The sequence below is a fragment of the Macaca mulatta genome, chromosome 9, assembly GCF_049350105.2.
Source record: "Macaca mulatta isolate MMU2019108-1 chromosome 9, T2T-MMU8v2.0, whole genome shotgun sequence".
Taxonomy (NCBI): domain Eukaryota; kingdom Metazoa; phylum Chordata; class Mammalia; order Primates; family Cercopithecidae; genus Macaca; species Macaca mulatta.
In genome coordinates this window covers 129,353,598-129,374,160 of record NC_133414.1, presented here as the reverse complement: position 1 = coordinate 129,374,160, position 20,563 = coordinate 129,353,598, and the positions used below count along the sequence as shown (strand labels likewise).

Below are 20,563 nucleotides of genomic sequence, written 5' to 3'. Positions count from 1 at the left end.
AGGAGAAAACACAAACCTAAAAATTTTGAGGGGTACTATCAAGTTCTAAATGTATAGCTTAATTTTTTAAAGCAATTTGGAAATATTTGGCTCTTACTAATAAGATAAATAATAAAATCTTAAGTTCCCTAAAAGTGAATAAATTTTAAATACCTACTTTTAAAAATATTCCTTAACTTCCAAATTGACATAACAGCTTTTCTTACCAAAAAAAAAGGGAGAGGTTCCCCTAATTCCTTTTGGGCCATAGATCCCCTTTTAAGATCTGATTAAAGATGTGGACTTTCACCACAGGAAGATACCCATTGGCACACCATTCAAAATGTATCAGATTTCAAGGGTTTTACGGAACTCCCCTGGGTTTATGTCAAATGGGTGGATATTACAGCTATTTTCATCAGGTATGGTTATTTGTTGACAACCAACAGGACAACAGTGTTTATAGATGCAAGGATAACTTACTGGTTTTTTTCCACATTGAATGTGTCTAATTACATATCTCAATTTAAAATAAATTGTGGGAAGCCAAAAAAGTATGGTCAAGCTAACCCGGAGTGGCTTTTACCTGATTCCTACAAGCACAGAAGAATAGTTTCTAATTAAATATCCACAGTCAAAATGATACCTTATGTATTTTATTCCAACAACATTTGGTTTATAAAGGAATACAAACAGGCACAAAACATGATTCAGAAGATTTATTAAGTAAACTTGGTAAAATATGGACAGATGCACTTAGCAGTCAAACAGCTGAATATTCATTGCTACCTCATTCAGGTTTTTGTATCTGTATTACCAGGTACGAACATAAAAACCTCTCTTCAAAAAATAAATGTTCAGAGAACTGTATGTTATTTGTTCTTGTACGTACATTTAAAAAAAAAAAACTTTTCAGTCTTGCTAACCAAGAATATTAGTCATATTCTAGTCTATGACTTATAATTTTTTTCCCCAAGTACAACCTATCTTTTGCTCCCAAAGCAGTTCTGAAGGTTTTATTTATATTTTATCTTATCTTGAAGGACCAACAGCAGGCATACCTTTGCCAGGCCTTCTTGCAGAAAGACACAGAGCCATGAAGGCAAAAATAAAATTGCAATAAAGTATACGGTATTGGGGGCAGGGAGAACCAGAAACCCTCAAAGAGAACCAATTTGTAACACGTTCTTTTTTAAGGCTCTACCCCTGTAGAAGTAAGAAACTAGCCTGCCTTTTTAGCCACATGAGAATTTCCTCCAGAGCCATCTTCCAAAGTAGCAGACTTGGCCAAGTTGACCAATGCCAAATAAGTGACTTGGAAGTTTGTTTGCTTCAAACGCACTGCAGTTGGAAACCAGACTTGAAATAATCTAAGCCCCACAGAAAAGCTTCATGAAACAAAGGAAGTGTTACTTTCCTAGAGAATAAGAAAGTCACAAGATTGAGGAGTCTTTGTTCTAAAGTTCTTTGCTCCTTGATGTCCAAGTTAACACAAACACAATCTTAGCTTAACAAAACTAAGTAATTTTTGTTTATGATTATAGAACTGCAGGATTAACAACTATTATTAGAGACATTCCACACTGCACACTCCAGTCGTATCTCTTAACAAAACGACATAAATTGACAATGTTCACTAACAGTATTTGCTGTTACACTGAAAAGGCACATCAATGTTGTCATGCTTAGAAAAATACACGACACTGAACACTGGATGATGTAGTTAGCACATACATTTTTAGATGTTCCATTTTTCTTTTCTGCCTGATCACTATTATTTTTACTTCTTAATATATGATTCAAGACATAATTTCATTCCTCATTTTCATTTAAAACTTGTCTTCACATTGATGTGAACAACTTTCAGGAATCTAAAAAATCATAGTTTCAGACAACCTAAAATAAACATATTCCTAGAAAACACTTGGATGATCTGCAAACAGATCAAAGATATAGTCAGATATTGAAGTCAGAGCATCTGTTTTTAGCCTCTTGTTTCTTTTTCTAAAACTTGAAGTAGATGGCGATTAACCTTATCATGTTTAAACAACCTTGACAGTGTAAGGTACATGTACCCTCAGTTTTCTTTCATCCAGTAAGACAATCAAGTATGCATCTTAAAGGGAGAGCTTTTAGTTCATAACAATATGTTTGGTTGCTTTTCTCTGCTTTCAGAATATTTACTATTTTTCCCTTATTGGCTTTAGTGTCTGCTGCCAACCAGATAACGTGTTAACATACAATTTACAACTCTTCTAGGTAGGTGATTACATAGGAAACTAACGCCAGCTAAGATTTACGGATTCAAAAGATAACTGACACAAGTTCTTGTCCTCTACACTTGAGAGAACTAGCTCTGTAACTCATAAATATATTGATAGTAACTACAAGTTAAATAACACTCATGCAGTGTCACTATATAACTTGCTGTCTTACTTGATTCTGTTTTTCAGACTTCATTCTAGTTTCTCTTTGTTAGAAGAGTCTCAGAGATAATGTGTGCTTTAATTTTAAACACTCATTACCAATATGATTTTTGCCCAAATGTTTGCTAATGTAAGTTAAAAAATTATATTTGGTTTGGATTCAAATATTTATAGATTTACACAATACCTATTTCATCAAAATATATTGTATGATATTTAATAAAATCAAATACATAAAATAAAGTTTCAACACTATTTATACAAACCCCTAGAAAAGCTTCTTTTTCTTTATAAGGCTGTTGGCAATCGACCATAACCATGGAAAAGAAATAATAACCTTTGGTTTTACTCTTTCACCAGGGATGGATGGTATGACTAAGACAGTTCTGGATGAGTCGTGTCACTGGAAACACTGTTTTATACAATTAAACACTTGGACGATTTTTGAGGGTCTCAGTCACTTTCAGATTCTTCATCATCACCTATTGGATAGGACTGGATATTATTCTGAGTGTACATTTTTGTTTTAATAGGGCAGTTGTGATCCATGAGAATAGCCTAAAAGAGAGCAAAGTGCAAGTATATTAACTTCTTGTTTCATAAAGATAAGATGGTTTTAACCTACTGTTTTTAAGGATTATTAATTTGAAAGCTATGTAGTATTACTTGCTATTAACCAGTCATATGGAGCAATCGCCAGACGCCTGACCTAAAAGACCTGTAGTTCTACACTCTAAAAATTCCAGGCAATTGGAGACAGCAGAAGTGGTCCCTGCAGTATTTTCATTATATCTGTCAGGGGCCTTAAGTCCACTGCGGGAACTTATACTCCATGAAGCAAGGGATAGGCAGGTTAGGTTTGTTATACTTAGAATCTTGGAATTGGGGAATGGGGATCCTGGAGGTCACCCAGTCCAACTTCTGTTTACAGACATCATTGTGGCAACACACCTTGAAAAGATTTGCTCTCTCCTTAATGAAAGAAGCCCTCACGTGTGAGAAATGTACCTAAGTCTGGACTACAACCCGTTTCCATTGTTTGCATTCATGAATCTGGTTCTGTTATCTTTTTCTTTTTTTTCTTTTTTTGTTTGAAACGAAGTCTTGCTTCATCAGCCAGGCTGGATCGTGGTGTTATGATCTTGGCTCACTGCAACCTCCACCTCCTGGGTTCAAGCAATCCTCCCACCTCAGCCTCCTAAGTAGCTGATATTACAGGTGTGCACCATCACGCCCAGCTACTTTTTTTGTATTTCTAGTAGAGACAGGGTTTCACCATGTTGGCCAGGCTGGTCTTAGACTCCTGACTTCAAGTGATCCCCCTCCTCAGCCTCCCAAAGTGCTGGGACTACAGACATGAGCCACTGCACCCGGCCAGTTCTGATATGTTCACAGGCTGCCCTTACAATCTTTTGTTGTTGTTTTGAGACAGAGTCTCACTCATGCCATAGTGCACTGGTGCAATCTCAGCTCACTGCTGCTTCCCGGACTCAAGCCATCTTTCCACCTCAGACTCCTGAGTAGCTGTGACTACATGCATATGCCACCAAGCCTGGCTAATTTTCAATTTTTTTTTTTTTTTTTTTTTTGGGTAGGGATGAGATCTCACTATATTGCCCAGGTTGCTCAAACTCCTGGGCTCAAGTGATCTTCCTGCCTCAACTTCCCAAAGTGGTAGGATTACAGGTGCAAGTGACCATGCCTGGCCCCCAATCTTTTAAGACCATATTATCATGGCCCGTTAGATTTTTTCTCAGGCAAAACATGCTAGAGCTATTCTTTTTTCACACATGTGATTTTCAGACCACCTCTCCCCAATCCTAGCTGTCCTCTAGCTTAAATATATGATTTTTTTAAAATCCTCTTCTTATGAGCATGAAACTCTCATGCCCTCCTTTATTGTTACTGAAAATTTAAAAACTGTGACAAAAACGTGCTGCTCTGCTTTCAAACCAGATTGTCAAATAAGTATTTGCTTATATTTGATAACACAGCTGGCATTTATCATGCCAAGAGCATGCTAAGCATTTTAGAGAAAATGCATCACAATAACTCTCTGTGGGAGGTGAGAAAACAGGCACGGAGCAGTTTAAGAATTTGACCGAGGGGTGTACAGCTAGGATGGGGCAGACAGGAGTCGCAGCACTCCATGGTAGTTAGACGAGCACAGAGGACAGCAAGGGGGCGTCATGTGCAACTAAAATGAATTATCAGGTATGTCTTGAGTTTATCTCCATGTGAACTACTCCCCCAATATTTTCTTTTTGCAGTTTGCAAATCTAAATAGATAAAAATGTATCTGATGTTGGCCTATTGCAACCCATCTTGTCTGTTAGCTATTACTCCCAGCTCTTGTCCCCAGATAAGACTCCACTCAGTGCTTAACCCATTTATCATTTCCCAGACATTCTCCAGTGATCTGTGTAACATGTGAAGATGAGGACTTCCTTGACCCTCTAAGTTAGGCTGCCAGCTCAACCTGTCAGCTTCTAACTTAACTGTTTCTCTTTATGCTGCTTGCCAAGTGAATTGATACTTGTATTCAATAAAGAGCTCAATTTTTAAAATAATGGCGGCACTAGACTTGGTACACCAGGACCGTTCTCCCCACGTAACACAAAGGTTTAACCCCCCTAACAATAGATGTCTCATCACCCCAAGATTAATGATTCTCGAGGAAATGTAGGGGTGGAGAGATGGAGCAGGTAAATTTGACAATGGTCCTCTCGTGACAATGGTGTCAACAAACTTTGAGAAACACTGCCCTAGTTACATGGCATTATCTAAGACTATAGCACTGTCATCTGGCTGACAGCAGCTGACGGAACACCTATGAGGTGTTGCATGTCAGTGCCCTTAAGGTCCTATCCCAGCATCTTAGTTACCTCCCTGCACGGGCAAGAACAGGGACTCCAGGGTCCCGGGTGGAGTGCTCACTTCTGATTCAGTGCTCACTTCTGATTCAGTGCCCAGGGAAAGCTATCCTGTAGAGGCGGGAGTTGAGGTAAACTTTGAAAGATGGAAAAGATTTGGACAGCAAGGGAGGTGGCAATGAGTAAAACATGAGTTATTTACCAAGCAGGACACTAAGCAAGCCACCCTGGCCACCACAGACGTCTGCTGAGGAGGCACCGTGAGATACCAGTTGGGACACCCAACTGGAATGCAGGGCATGGGGCCTCGATCCTTGCATGGCCCCCAGACAGGCAGGTCACCTTATAAAGAATGGTCATCACTACCTTATTCCTAATTGCCTTCCATCTCTTGGCTCATCCACATTAGACCTGAATGTATAAATATGTCATTTTAAGGACCCCGGAACCTAGGACTGGGCACATGATATGAACACAACAAAAAAACTGCACTGCAGGAAAAGCAGTTCAGTCAGACCAATTATTTGGCATCATGCAGACTTAACTGACCAGCATTTGTCAATTCACCCAAACCATATTAACAGCCTGTTTCAGGTAAAGTTTTCTTCCTTTAAACGTTCTGTAGCCTTTAAAACCTAGCTCGCTGGCTTCCAAACCTCTCTTGAAAGATTTATTGTGCAATAATTGTACTTTTAAAAAAAAGTATACACAAATAAGCCAGGTGGCATGTAATGTTTCAAAAGTGCCATGAAGAAAGGCATGAACAGCATCAAGCGGGTCAGTCAGGTGCCCGGGGAACAAGCAGGGTGGCCGCAATGCAGGCAGGTAAATTAAACCTGCTCTCCACACACTGCTGTGGTGAGGAAGGTGTGTTTGACTCGCAACCGAAGAGAAAATCAATAGGAGGGGATTGGCATTTGAATTCAGAACAAAGCCCACTTACTGAGAGGTGAGCCCCAGCCCCTCCAAATGCCCGTTTCATGAGTTAGGATCTCCTAAGTGGTAAAAACAAACAAACAAACAAACATGGTGGACCAAATGAAAAGTAAAAGTAATACAAAGCTGGGGTAGTGAACCCATAAAAGCATTAAAAGATAAGAGTGCCAGTCTTTGAGATTTTGATAGGTACCGGGCCTTCTGAGTAGGCAAGTTTTATTCTCTTTAACATAACTAGAAAAGCAATGATGGTTTTGCACCCACTATTTAAATGCCTGCAAAGGGCCAAATTCTATAAACAACTTATAACATGCAGAATGTGGTCTATCTCAGCAGCCTCCGGCTACCCCCTTGCCCCACCCATGGCATCCAGAAAACAGAGCTGTTGCTGGAAGGGCTTTATGGAACAACTATCAGAGCCATCCAGGAAAAGAAAGCTGCACTCCTCAAACCACCTAATTTCTTGTCTTAGCAACAATTAGAAACTTCAAGAGTAAAATTAAGAAGCGTGCCTTGTCTTTAAAAATAATTCTTCAACCTGGAAAAAAAAAATCCACAACACAGCTCTTCTCAACTGGGAACTTTGAGAGTGAAGTGCTACCATGTAACTGTCTTATAACACAATTTTCCTCAAATGGTAATGTTGATATTTCCTGTATGCAGAGGGACTTGAGTAACAGGTTTTTTTCTCCACCTATACTGATAATGCTGATTATAAAAAATGGAAATCCAGTAAACCAAATGGAAGACAAACTCACATGCTCATAAACTAGTTCATGATTCTATCCCTGGTGATCCATTAAAACAGCATTATACCTTACAATATAAAACAGCTTAAGTCCAAACACCTTGTTATAAGGATGCTGTCTAATGGAAGAATGATTTGCTAAGGGTCATATGCCTTCTGGCCCTCACATCCCCCAGCATTTGGCAACTGCTCATCCTGAATGCCAGCAGTTGTCTGCTCTGGGGTTTCTCAACTGCATGGTCATTGATTCTTCCTCCTCCCTCACACACTGCTGTCCTGCCTGCATGCCCCCTTATCATTAGGTGCTGTCGGCCGCCACCGCTGGCTTCCTGCTCTGCTTACACAATGAGTAGGCAGCAGCCGCTAGTCACCACTCTCAAATGTCACCATTAGGCCAGTCGAATGGCATCCGACGTGATGCCTTCAATTACGGGCATCATTGATGGGCAGCGAGACGCAAGCCTTCTCAAGTTTTTAATGATTTATCTTGCTAGGTGCTTATTAAGGATTGTAACATCTTGCAGTGAAAGTGGCTTTCTGGAAACCTATAATTCTTACTGTTTTGCCTTTCAGGACCGTCTCTTCCACTTCCTTCAGCATTTTTTTAAAAAATGAACTAAAGTATTCATTTAAATTGGGAAAGAGGAGGGGTATTGAGGCCTGCCTTCTGCTAGTCCTTCTGCGGAACACAGTGGCTGGGCAAGCACCTTCCCTGCTCGTCCTCTGACCTCATTCATTTCCCAAGGCCACAGATAAGCCATCAGGCTGCCGTTCGCAAACGGACATCACAACAGCCACTGATGTTGGCCGGCTTGAAAAGGGGAGCCCATTCATCTGTTTTGGGGTCTGTATAGCAAAAGGAAACTCTCACATCACAGAGGAGGAAAAAGAGAGAAAATTCAGGTATTGCTGGACTGACAGGGGAAGCCAGAGAGTCAGATAAGCAGGAAAGATTTGGGTGATATTGGAAATAGGAACACACTTTTTGAGCCACAGGGCCAATCACTCTGTTGGGATTCTTCCATTTAATCCTCACAATCCTATGAGGTAGACGTTATCATTTTTCCATGCAACAGAGAAGGAAACAAAGACTCATAAGCCTCTACATGGTGGGGCCAGTTTGGCTCCCAGGTCCACGCTAGCCCTAACTATCTCCCAGGAGTCTTCAGTCTCCTGGGCTACAGGAGGATTTGTAGGTGATTTTATACACGCGCACACACACACATACACACACATATCTACTTTTTTTTTGGTCAAAAACATTGAGCGTAACCTCCATTCAACCTTAAACTGATACCGTGGCAACAGAATGGCAGTTTGCAGTTGTGCTGAGAATTTTCTGACTCCATTTGAGCAAGGTATTGTGCTAGGGTCAGCCAAGCAAAGATGCATCTGGAATTTACACACCCAAGCTGGAAAGCAGGTGTTTTCTAAGACAGGTCTGAGAAAGTGATGTGGCTTTCAGAGCTGGGGAAGCATCTAAGCAAGCAGAAGGAAGGACAAGGGGATGGCTCCTGAGTTATTTCCACAGCACCTTCCATACCTTTTCCATGAGTCAGATGGGCCACGCATTACTCAAAAGTGTCTAGTTAAATCCTATTTGAAATAAAGGGCACAAGGCCAGTGCCCAGTGCTTGATATACTTTAAAATATGTGGAATGAATTAACGAATGTAAAAAAACACCCAAGACAAACACAGGCTGCACATAACCTTATTTTAAGGTTTGTCTTTAAATCTCCTTTTGGGGAAAACCATCAAAGGGCAGTTCAGGAAATGCCAAAGCATTAAGATGCATTCAGTTCCACTGTCAGAAAGACTTTCTGATGTACTTCCAAGAGAACATTACAAACAAACCTCACATCTATTCACAAACACAAAAATGCATGTCCTCTTGTTCACCTCATTCATCCTTAATCCAAGACAGTCTCCTTTCCCCTGGACAAGTACCTGTCAGCATTTGCTGTTTTAAAAACTGGCAACGCCAGATAAGAAAGATGATCAGAAACACTGAGCTTCTCCTTGCTGGGTAAGGTAAATACCTTAGAAAGGTTAAAATGACTCACGCATTTCAAAATTCAAATTTTGAATCAATTAATTTGAACTTTTTCAAAAGAGGGATGCTTTATACTCTACATCTTGCCTATGGCTGTAATTTTGGTCATAAAAGTTATAAATTAAATGGTTCTGTGTGTTCACATATACCCCAAAGTGCACACACAATGATTTTTCCATAAAAATCGTAAAATCATCTCCAAAATCCTACATACAGTAAAGACAAGACAGCAACTATTACTGAATGCTGTAAGGGTTATGAGAAAAGCAACAGCACCACAAATGGCTAACCCTGGGCATGAGTACAGGAGGCAGAAAGATTGTGTCCAAGATGTTCAAGAACCATAGAAAATCAAATTGAATGATTCTAGGTTTATGCTTGGTCAACAAAAGAGCAACACTGATGCTCATCTATGTACAAAAATAATTTCATTCTCCCAGTTTATAAACATAAGCTTGAAAGAAATAACTCTCACAGTAATAACAAAATAAAAGAAGTAACTGCTCTATGTGGTACAAACTAAAAAGGAATTCTCACCATTTTTGTTTGGAGGCTTTAGAATGAAACCACGAGGAAGCTATCAGGAAGGCCATGCTAAAATTACCAAGAAATGCTCACTGCATCCTACATTTTTCTTACCATTTTTTCTTCTTTGGCAGGTGGACTTCGAAGAAAAAAGCAGAGAGGGGCAAAAAGAATATCAATGATCCCAATAATTGTCATGAGCCATGGAAATCCAATTGCCTTTGCAATAGCACCACCAGCAGAAGGACCTTTCAGAAAACAGAGAATTAGATAAAGTTCTTTCCAAATGTCTTGTAGACTGAAAGATGCAAAGATTTAAATAATTTTAGTAGACATTATCCGTTGTGTATTGAGGGAAAAGGTTGTTATGAAAAGTCAATGTCCTTACCTATAGCATACCCCATACAAAATGCCACATCTGCAATGGCATACACACTCCCATAGACGGACACGTGCCGCAGGTCGACGAGGTAGCCCATGATGGGCATCATTGACGAATCCACCATTCCTGAGGACAGTCAGGGAACACAGTGTATAGCAAACAGATGTAAACCCAAAATGGGCTGAATATCAGGAACTGTGCCTTAAACTCACAACCCTGCCAGCTCTTCCCCTTCTGTCATCGCCACCTGCAAGTCTTGGGGTGATACTAATCTTTGAGTAGAAAGAACAAAGGAAGCCTTTTCTGACCCCCCAGAGGAGGTCAGGTTCCCCTCGCACACAGATGTTCTCTCACAGCGTCATCTCAATTGTCATTCATTCTTCAATTCTTTGCTAAATGCCTAACTCTTCTGTTGGTTTTGTTCACCCATATCCCCAGCACTTGTACATATTAGGAAGCAGCAAGCACCATTTCAATGAAAGAAATTTTCCTCATCTGCCTGCCACTGACACATGTGGAGGGGAGGGCACCAACCTCTGAGTCCCTGCCAGTGTGTTCACAGACACTGGCTCACAGCAGCCAATCATGAGCATCCCCATTTTACAGATGAGGAAACCAATATTCAGACAGGTGAGGCTTGACCACACTCACTGATCCCAGGGAGTGTGAGCCAGGAACTCTGAACACACACCCTCTTTACACTACCTGCTCCCCACTATTCAAGAGATGAGCTTCTAATGCTGGTCGTGATTGTTGCTGGGGTATATGTCTGTGTGTATGTGTGTATGTGTGTGTGTGTGTGTATTTATGTGTATGTATGTATATGTATATATGTATGTATGTATGTGTTTGCATGTCTATGTGTATGTGTTTATGTGTATATATGTATCTGTGTATGTATGTGTATGTGTGTATGTGTGTATGTACTTGTATTTGTGTATGTGTGTCTGTGTGTATGTGTATGTATGCGTGTAGGTGTGCGTGTATGTGTATGTGGGTGGGTGTATGTGTATCTGTGTGTGTGTATGTATGCATGCCTATGTGTGCATGTATATTTGTGTGTATGTGTATGTTTATGTGGGGTTGTATGTATGTGTGTATGACTGTGTCAGTGTGTGTGTGTTGTATGAATGTGTATGTGTGTGTTGTATGTGTGTGTATGTGTGTTTTAGCTTCTTTCAGTTCACACACATACACAACACACACATACACACTCATACAACACAGACACAGACACACATGCATACACACACATATACACATACAGCCCCACATAAACACACATACACACATATAACTTCTGATCAGTGCCAGATGATCTCTCAGACTCCTTGGACTTCTGGGGCGTTCTGGTCCCCCCTATTATTCTCCACCTTAGAAACACCCACAGTCTAAGTATGTGGCCCAGGTGTGACCGGCAGGAGGTGGGTCAGGCATGCAGGTGTGCTTAGTGGCGAGGGACAAGTGAACCAGAAAACAGCAAAGCAGGAAAGCACCAAAAGACGCAGGCCAGGGGCCCATTCTGCCAGGCCTGCAGAATGGCAAGGGGAGCTGCCAAAGGACTAGGCACCCTCCCCAAAAAGATGGGCCATCCAGACAGTGGAGGACAAGGGGAGGCAAGGCAGAGGACAGGCAAACAGTCACCTGAGAAGGACCTGGAGTACCATACTGGGTTCTACCCCAGCCTCGGCAGCCTTCTACCATCTGTCCTCAGTGAAAGCTGTGCTGTGCCACTGTACCACTCAAAGGTTACATTCCTGCCTCTACAGGAGTGGACTGAGCACTTACTTTTATCATGATCAATTGGTATATTATAAATAAGAGATAAAAGTATACCATTCACTCAAAATAGTGACAAGGTTTTTTCTAACATATTACCGTTCTTAACATTACAAAAGCCCATCTCCTTGCCTATGGAAATTCCTGCAGCACAGGTGGTCATCAACACATTAGTCTGCTACTTGTCTGTACTAAAACCTCTTCAAATTATATATATGAAGCCTTTGCCCCCAGTCTCATGAGAAGACCTGCTCATAGGGAGGAGTCCACACAAATGAGCTCTGTGCAAGGGATTCACTTGTTTGCCCAGCCCCAGCAGTGGAGCATCAGTTTCCTTCTGTAATATCAGCTTTTAAAAAATACTGGTTTTCAGGAAATAAATGACCAGTGCGTAGAAGCAGATGTCTTTACACAGAGAATCAACAGGCTGTAATTTAGCTAAGCTGCCTGCAGCCTCCTTCCAAGATTCTAGAAATTTAGGTTGAGGAGCTACAGTCTACCAGAGGAAGAAGAACCCTTCCCAGTGGAAAAGCGGTTTTCAATGTAGGCACAAGGTTCGTGTGACTTACCAATTGCAAAACCAACTCCAAAGTTCGGAGCTATGAGTCCATAAATGTTTTTCGCAAATGGAATCTGTAAGAGAAAATAAATGTTACGCTAAAATAACAAGAGTTCCAACTCTAAATCATCTCAGAAAGTCCTGAACTTGTTTTTTCTCTGGGCATAGTACGCCTGTTCCCTTCTGAAGAAAAGAGGAGGAAGAGGGGTGGGGTTTGTGAAGAACCGGACCCTCCAAATCTTTAAAAGTCAAAGCTTGAGACAAGTTTTATGGCCACCATGAAAAACTTGTCACCGGTATATGTGAATGATCAGCCTACTCCACCCTCAAGTTTTGACAAGAATAAGTAGGCCTCATGAGGGACTGATATTGGCTATTGGTGGAAGAGATTTTATTCTAGAAAAACATCTTTTTTTTGCTATTGTTTCAGGTTGGTTGTCCTGAAGTGTTTAAGACACTGTCAAGCTGAAGATGATGCAGGGGAAAGTTAAACATAAAATGTAAAATAAAACATTTTAAATAATTTCTGACATAAAATGAAAATACACTCCTTGGAAAGTCTTGTCCAAACATTTTTAAGATGATACAAAATTAGAATAAAATGAAAGCTGTAATAAAATATCAACAAACTCAAACATAAAATGTTTCTTGGTGATTCCTGCCTAAAGCCCAAGTTTTATTCACGGATTGTTCCCACTTGTCGAATGCCATCTTTTACTCACACATAAAATGCTGACTCCCACAATTATCATTCCTAGAAGAGCACAAAGCCACCTATCAAAAGAAAAAGCACCATCAAGAAATGATCATTTGATTTTTTTCCAGTCCAAATTTTCAGTGGAAATCAAAACAATTACTTGTAACAGCGAAGGCAGAAACAACTTAGAATTTTTGGAAAGAACTACATTATTATAACAGAATGAGTATTGTTTTCATATCATCTTACCTCCCCATTTTGTGTGCAAGTATCCCAAAAATATTGGTTCCAATGAGATAAGAGATACTAGCTGGCAAGAAAGCAACGCCTGTAAATTTATGAAAAGGAGAGCTTATCAGTGCTGATATCAGTCATATGTTAGAAAAACTAATAACTGTAGACACCACAACGTTGATTAGAGCAGATGAAATGAAGCTCCGGGGCCCACACCCCAGCAGCTAATATCCGGCGCCTGCCGGATCCGGTCTCGACCCACGTGGCTTCTCCTCCACACAAAGCCGCTGAGACACTCCAGAAATGAAAGTCCTTTCTCTATCAACTCCTTCATCTTGCCTCCATCTCTGGCTTCACACGTGGGCCGATACGAACAGCTCCTGCCTGGGAACTCAGCACCTGCAACCTTATGTGTGATTTCATCCGACAGAAGTAAGACGCAGTTATTGAAAGAATTAGGGAACCATGAGATAAGCAAAAAGAAAAAAGTTAAAATTACCCCAAACCCCATCCATTACTCAGCTAATCACCACAGTCATTTTCCCCTGTCAGTTTATTTACATATACAAACATATTTATGTGTGTTTTGATTTTTTTTAAAAAAAGGGATTATACTCTATCCTGCTTGTTTCACTTAGCTTTACAAACATTTTTCTATGTCAGAAACATAAATGTCTACCTGGTCATTTTTTGTGGTTAAGTCAGACTTTTTTTTTTTGAGACGGAGTCTCGCTCTGTCGCTCAGGCTGGAGTGTAGTGGCACGATCTTGGCAACCTCTGCCTCCCAGGTTCAAGTGACTCTCCTGCCTCAGCCTCCCGAGTAGCTGGGATGACAGGTATGCACCACCATGCCTGGTTAATTTTTGTATTTTTAGTAGAGACTGAGTTTCAACATGTTGGCCAGGCTGGTCTCAAACTCCTGACCTCAGGTGATCCACCAGCCTCAGCCTCCCAAAGTGCTGGGATTACAGGCATGAGCCTCCACGCCTGGCCTCCTATCCAAGTTTTAATGCTCTCCCCATAGAGGGCACCTGCATCCCCCAGGTTCTGATGTGCCCAGGGTGATTTCCTGCTGGTGGTGGCAGCAGTGGCCTTGAACATGTCCTCCGTATTGAACAGAAAGTTCTAGCCATATCAGACCCAGCTTGGCTACCAGGAGAATTGTCCACATCAGCTCTGTCTGATCCTCATCCATTATTAGAACCACAGGACAATCTCTTTATGAGAGACTGCTTTTCAAACTCCTAGTGATTTTAGTATTTTTTCCTTGAAATCAGATATACTAGACTTGATTCCAAGCCTTGCTCACACATAGTAAAACTTACTTTGTTCTCAGTCAGAGGACTGCATAAGTGAGACATGCAGGTAGATATCAGACGACGGAGTCCCTGCTACACCCAAAATGCATGGGGCCTGGAGGTCCTTCTCATCCCAGCAGCTGGCCACACACTCACGAGCAAGTATGATCTTGTCTCTTTAGGATAAAGCATGACTGTCTACCATCAAACCCAGAAACAGGCTGAGTCTTCCAACACAGCAGGGACTTCCAAATAAACGGCTCCATGAGCTAAATCCAAAACCAGATCATTCTAGACATGGGGGTTCTGGGAAACACTAATAAAGAGCAATCTCATTTCATTTTCCAGGGAATTATTTCTGTCATGTTTAGCAATATATGGTGGTCAAATAATTGTTCAGTGTAATCTGATTGAGCAAACATTTACTGACAGCCATGTGCCCAGCACAGCACTGGCCTGCAGCAAAGACAATGACAACGTGATTCTCATCCTGACGCAAGTGTTTTGAAGGAAAGAAGCAGATGACGTTTAAACTATGACCTGGCCAAGTAAGGCACATAACAAAAACACAGGTGCCATGCTCTGGGGACCTGGAACTGCGTCTGGCCAAGCTCCGCAGAGCAGATGGTATTTAAACCCGGCCTCAAAAGCTGTGTCGTAGTACTTCCTACCAGCTCTAGAGACTGTTAGTCTGGATAGTAAGATATCATGACAACCTTTGTCTCATGATAAGAATCCCTGAGGGCCAGGTAAGTATAAATGAATAAAACAAGCAAATTGCAAGCAAAAATAACAGTGCAGATACCATGATAAAGAGCCACTGACATTCAGCCTCAGTGTCAGAGAAAGAAAATGAAAAATGGAGGGAAGAGAGGTCTGTGGCGACCCAGACGGCCCAGACTCCATCTAGAAGGCAGACACCACTCTCTGTGGCCATTTACTCCCTTGAGGGACTACAGTTCCAGTATTGGAAGATCCTGTTGGTTTTTTAAGATGGAGTCTCAATGGAGGCTGAATGTCAGTGGCTCTGTTGCCTAGGCTGGAGTGCAATGGCACGATCTTGGTTCACTGCGACCTCCGCTTCTTGGGCTCAAGTGATCCACCTGCCTCAGCCTCCCCAAAGTGCTAGGATTACAGGCATGATCCACGCACCCAGCCTGAGCAAGAATTCTTTCTAGGGCTTCTCCCGACTCAGTGAGAAAAGTGTTGGCTGGGACTGGCCTGCAACAGTGCCCTGGGCCATGGCAGGAACCCTCCCTTCTGCGGGGCAATGCTCTTCGCGTATCTCTGCTCACACCAGAAAGTTCACCGAAGGGAGAGCTTCTACCACCCCTTGTGATTTTGGTACAACCTGGCTTCAGTCACGGCCTTGGCCAGCCAGTGAGGGAGAGGCTCTGGTCATCACGAAGCCTGCGGGGAGCTGAGCTGGCCATCCAGCCCCGGAAGCGAAGGTGAAAATGAGTCCTTGGGTTTCCTCCAAGCTCCAGATGACCCCTCCCTGAATGAAGGCCAAGGGCTCGGCCTAGAACCAGAATAGGGGCAATGGTCTTCCCTGTCCTATGGCAGGCTTAGGAGGATCCTGAGTCCTCGCATCCCACAGCCACCGAAGGCTGGCATTCCCTCTTGTCTTCTGGTACAGGCCTGTTTCCTACCCTCCATCCCGCTTCGCATCCCCACAGCTCACTAAAGACAAAGGGGCTGGAAGAACCAGAAGACAAGAGTGTGGCTCCATCCTTGTCTGAGGCCTGTGCCCAGGGCCTCAGCTTCCCTCTGGGGGCTTGTAGGCCTCACCCCGAACTCTAAGTCCCTAAGTCTCAAGGTGTCCGGAGAGGCCATCTGACCTAGAACTCAGGTATAGAGAAAACACCATGAAATTATTCTTTCTCCACCCACTCAAGCCCAGGGCTTCCCCTCAAGTGGCAGATGAGGAACTGGGGGGGCAGGCTGGCAAGGCAGCCACATGGAAGATGGGTGGGCTGCCATCTTTACCGCCCCTAAAAAATGTGGCCAAAAACAATGCCTTCGGCAAGAGTAATCCTGCGTCACCCGTGCAGCTAATAAGATTGTTTGCCCTGACTTCAAATATCATAGTTTTTCTCCAGAAACAGTGAGGGGAAGCATAAAGGCAGAACAGCCTCCCTTTCACCCTGGACTGGAGTGGGCTCACAGAAGATTCCTGAACACCAGAGGCTGGGCTGCAGGGGCAGCTCCCCGCCCTCAGCACTGGGTCCTCTGCACTGCGTCGCTCACAGTAGCCCATCCCCAGGCTCAGGGAGCCATGAGATGGAAGCTACAGAGACCTAGGGAAGATGGAGTATTTCCCTCCTGCTGGTGCTGACACAGGAGGCAGGTAGAGAAACCCGATTCTCTTGAAGACAGACATGTCTATCTCTGGGGCCAATGAAAGGAGGAACCTCGGTGGTGGAAATGTGCAGCAAGCTGGTTGAGTGGACGTCTGGCACCGGTGATAAGCCCCACACAGCAATCTGATGAGATCCAGGCAGCCTGCACTCTGCTATCTGCCCCTGATGGCCCACAGCTTCTGGCTGACTTTAAAGATTTTATAAAGAAAGCCTCAGGCTTTGTCTGAAGAGGATGAGCACAAAACATCTTAAGTGTCCTGCACATGGCCAGGACACATTCAAAGAGGATGAGAATTCAGCTAGGTGACTGAGAGACCCAGTTCACGCCTGTAATCCCCACATTTTGGGAGGCTGAGGCAGGAGGACAGCTTGAGCCCAGGAGGTCGAGGCTACAGTGAGCCATGATTACACCAGTGCACTCCAGCCTGGGCGACAGGACGAGTCCCTATCTCTAAAAATAAATGAACAAATAAGAGCTTCTCAGCTCAAGAGTGCACGCAAAGTCAACACAGCAGCTCAACTCAGCAATGCACACCCCACCTGGACAGCGGGCACCTCCTGAAAACACCAAGAGACCCATATCACGTCAAGGACCAGAGGGAAGAAAAGCTGGGAAACGGTCTCTCCAGCGTCAGCCGTGGGTATGAGCAACAAGGCCGGAGGGTGTCCTCTCATCTGCTATTTGCTGACTCGGTGTCAGATCCAGGTCCACTCCTCCTGCTGAGCGGCAGGCCTTCTTTAGGAGCTCTAAAGGTCTTTGGGCTTCCTCTTTTATCTTGGCTGCTAGGGAGTTCAGAGCTAAATTTTCTGCCTAAGAAACATTCTTGTTTAGTTCCAAGAACCCTTCCTCCTTCACTGAATACCTCTTCTGATATCAGGCTTGGTTTGGGTTTTGTTTTACGACACAATTCACATGGTTTAAAAATTCAGCCTTTGGGCTGGATGCAGTGGCTCATGCCTATAATCCCAGCACTTTGGGAGGCCGAGGCAGGTGGATCATGAAGTCAGGAGTTCAAGACCAGCCTGGCCAAGATGGTGAAACCCCGACTCTACTAAAAACACAAAATTAGCTGGGTGCACTGGCAGGCACCTGTAATCCCAGCTACTCGGGAGGCTGAGGCAGGAGAATTGCTTGAACCTGGGCAGCAGAGGTTGCAGTGAGCTGAGATCGTGCCACTGCACTCCAGGCTGGGCAACAGACTCCATCTCAAAAAAAAAGAAAAAGAAAAATTCAACTTTTGACAGTGCATGGTTCAGTGATGTTTAGTGTATTCACAGAGTTGTGCAACCATCATCACCATCTGATTACAGAACATTGTCACCATCCCACAAAGAAACCTCACACCCCATTAGCAGTTTCTCTGCATCCTCACCCCCTCTCCCCCGGCCATTTGGAACTTTTTAGGTATTGTTCAATGAAAGAGCATAGCAACTCAATGCAGAACCCAAAGACACTGGTACTCAGGCCAGGTCAACTGCAGAGAGGCAGGCAGAACAGGGAAAGTCTAAGCCAGGGGGCAGCTTCTGGCAAGACACCACCCTTCCCCAGGGCTGGATGCCTGTGAGAGAATAAGGTCACCTGAAGAAGGGTTGGGGACACTGAAAATGTCTGCTTGATTCAGAACTGAGAGTCTCCATCTGAAGCTATCCACACGTACCTTGAAAGAACTATAAAAAGAACATAAATCTCTAGGAAGGACTGTCAATAAATTCTTAAAGAAAAAGGTGTGTCGGGGAGGACTAGCCCTCCAGATATGCAACCACATTCTAAAGCTACAGTAACTAAACAGGAATGGCAAATGAACCAATGGGATGAAAGAGGGAATCCAGAAAGAGAGCCAAGAACTTGTGGTCCTTGAGAAAATGATGAGAATGGGAAGAATCAGATCTACTACTTCAGAAATGGTCCTAGGACAACTGGCTGGCCATATAGGGAACAAAACTACTAGGTTCCTACACATGTCTTGGGACAAAATAAATTCCATATAGGTTCAAGATTTTAATGTGAAAAACAAATCAGAAATGTATTAAGGGAAAACATGGGCGATTAAAAAAATAAGCTTGGCATGGGAAAGGCCTTTCTGAGCTTGACTTGATATGACAATGACATTAAAGGGAAGCCTGCTAAACCTGACTAGTGGCATTTTAAATATTTGAGTGGCTAAAAAAAAAAAAAATCCATTCAAGAAAAATCCGTAAAGTCAAAAGACATAGAACAATATGAGGGCAATATCTATAAAACATGTGGTAATAGATTATTATCTGAATACATAAAGAACACATAAAATCAGTAAGGACAAATAACTCCATAGAAAAATGGGCAGAGTATATTCATAAGAAATTCATAGTAAAAGAAATACACATGGCTAATACACATATGAAAACATGCTCGATTTCACTCATAAAGAATTTGTGGCTGGGCGTGGTGGCTCACACCTGTATTCCCAACAATTTGGGAGGCCAAGGCAGGGGGATCACCGAGGTCAGGAGCTTGAGACTACCCTGGCCAACATGGCAAAACCCCATATCTACTAAAAATACAAAAATTAGCCGGGTGTGGTGGCACGCACCTATAGTTCTAGCTACTGGGGAAGCTGAGGCCACGAGAATCGCTTGAACCCAGGAGGCGGAGGTTGCAGTGAACCGAGATCGCACTACTGCACTCCAGCCCGGGCGAGAAAGTGAGACTCTGTCTCAAAAAAAAAAAAAAAAAAGAATTTGTAAAAATAAATTAAAGTGAGGGCTGGGTACGGTGGCTCACGCCTATAATCCCAGCGCTTTGGGACAGGCATAAGCCACCGCACCCAGCCTGCCATATGGTTTCTAATAGCAAAAACTGGAACTGTTAGGGAAGCAGAAGTTACGCCATTTTAAGCTCAGCTGAATCTTACAACTAGCAAAGCACATTCCTTGCCAGTTATGACCCATAGTCATGAGATGTTTAGAGGTTAAGTAAACGGCCTAAAGATAACGTACAAGGACACTCTCCTACAACAGCAGAAAGTCCAGATGTGCTTTCTGAAGATGCCCCGCTCTAACAGAGTTGTTACTAATAAACTTGTCTCTTTTACTGTGTTCTGTGACATGCCTTGAATTCCTTCCTGAGTGATTTCCAAAAACTTTATCTTGGGGTCTGGATTGAGACCCCTTTTCTGCCAACAGAATGAGCCCAAATGCCCAATAATAGGGACTGACTCAGGATTTCAATAGTTATATGTTGTTCTATTTTAACAATAAAACAATATGCAACCATTAAAAAGAATAAAGGGTTTCCAGTTAAACACGGCAGATTGAATCTATAGGTTTTTCTCCACTCCCACCCCAAAGTCCATTTAAATGCTAGCAAAGAAATAGAAGAAAATTCTAGACACACAGCCCACCCTCCTCCCGCGGACAAACCTTCCTGAGGACAAACAGTGTGGGAGAGGAGAAGGGACAGTACGAGGAAGAAGCGAGCAGAGACCACCACAGAGAATGCTGGAATCTTCCATCTGCACATGGTGAGGCCAGAAAAAGGCAAGAGCCTTTGTGCCTCACAGCCAGAAAGGAACTGAAGCTTCAGGTACTGTGAAGGTGGGGCTGAGAGAAGGGGCTGTCAACACAAAAGCAGGAGGAGAGGTTGTGTTAAGAGCAGTGGGACCCCCAGCACTCCAGCCTTCACCCTGGCAGGAGACAGTTTCTCTAGAGAAATTAACCAGAATGGTTCAGGG

At 42.9% G+C, this 20,563-nt stretch overlaps 1 protein-coding gene across 3 annotated transcripts in view; it reads right to left on the bottom strand.

Moving 5' to 3' along the window:
* Positions 1 to 683: 683 nt before the first annotated feature.
* SLC18A2 (solute carrier family 18 member A2) overlaps positions 684 to 20,563 on the bottom strand; it is a 39,145-nt gene continuing 19,265 nt past the window's right edge. For 2 of the 3 annotated variants that reach the window (XM_028826907.2, XM_077947617.1), the window contains 6 exons: positions 13,208 to 13,286; positions 12,984 to 13,035; positions 12,272 to 12,335; positions 9,930 to 10,049; positions 9,656 to 9,789; positions 684 to 2,963 (listed from right to left, as the gene is read on the bottom strand). In XM_028826907.2, the coding sequence (XP_028682740.1) occupies positions 2,859 to 2,963; positions 9,656 to 9,789; positions 9,930 to 10,049; positions 12,272 to 12,335; positions 12,984 to 13,035; positions 13,208 to 13,286 (554 nt within the window). In that variant the 3' untranslated portion in view covers positions 684 to 2,858. Of the gene's footprint in view, positions 2,964 to 9,513; positions 9,790 to 9,929; positions 10,050 to 12,271; positions 12,336 to 12,983; positions 13,036 to 13,207; positions 13,287 to 20,563 lie in introns of those variants that run through there. The other variant, XM_077947616.1, reaches the window with a different exon arrangement.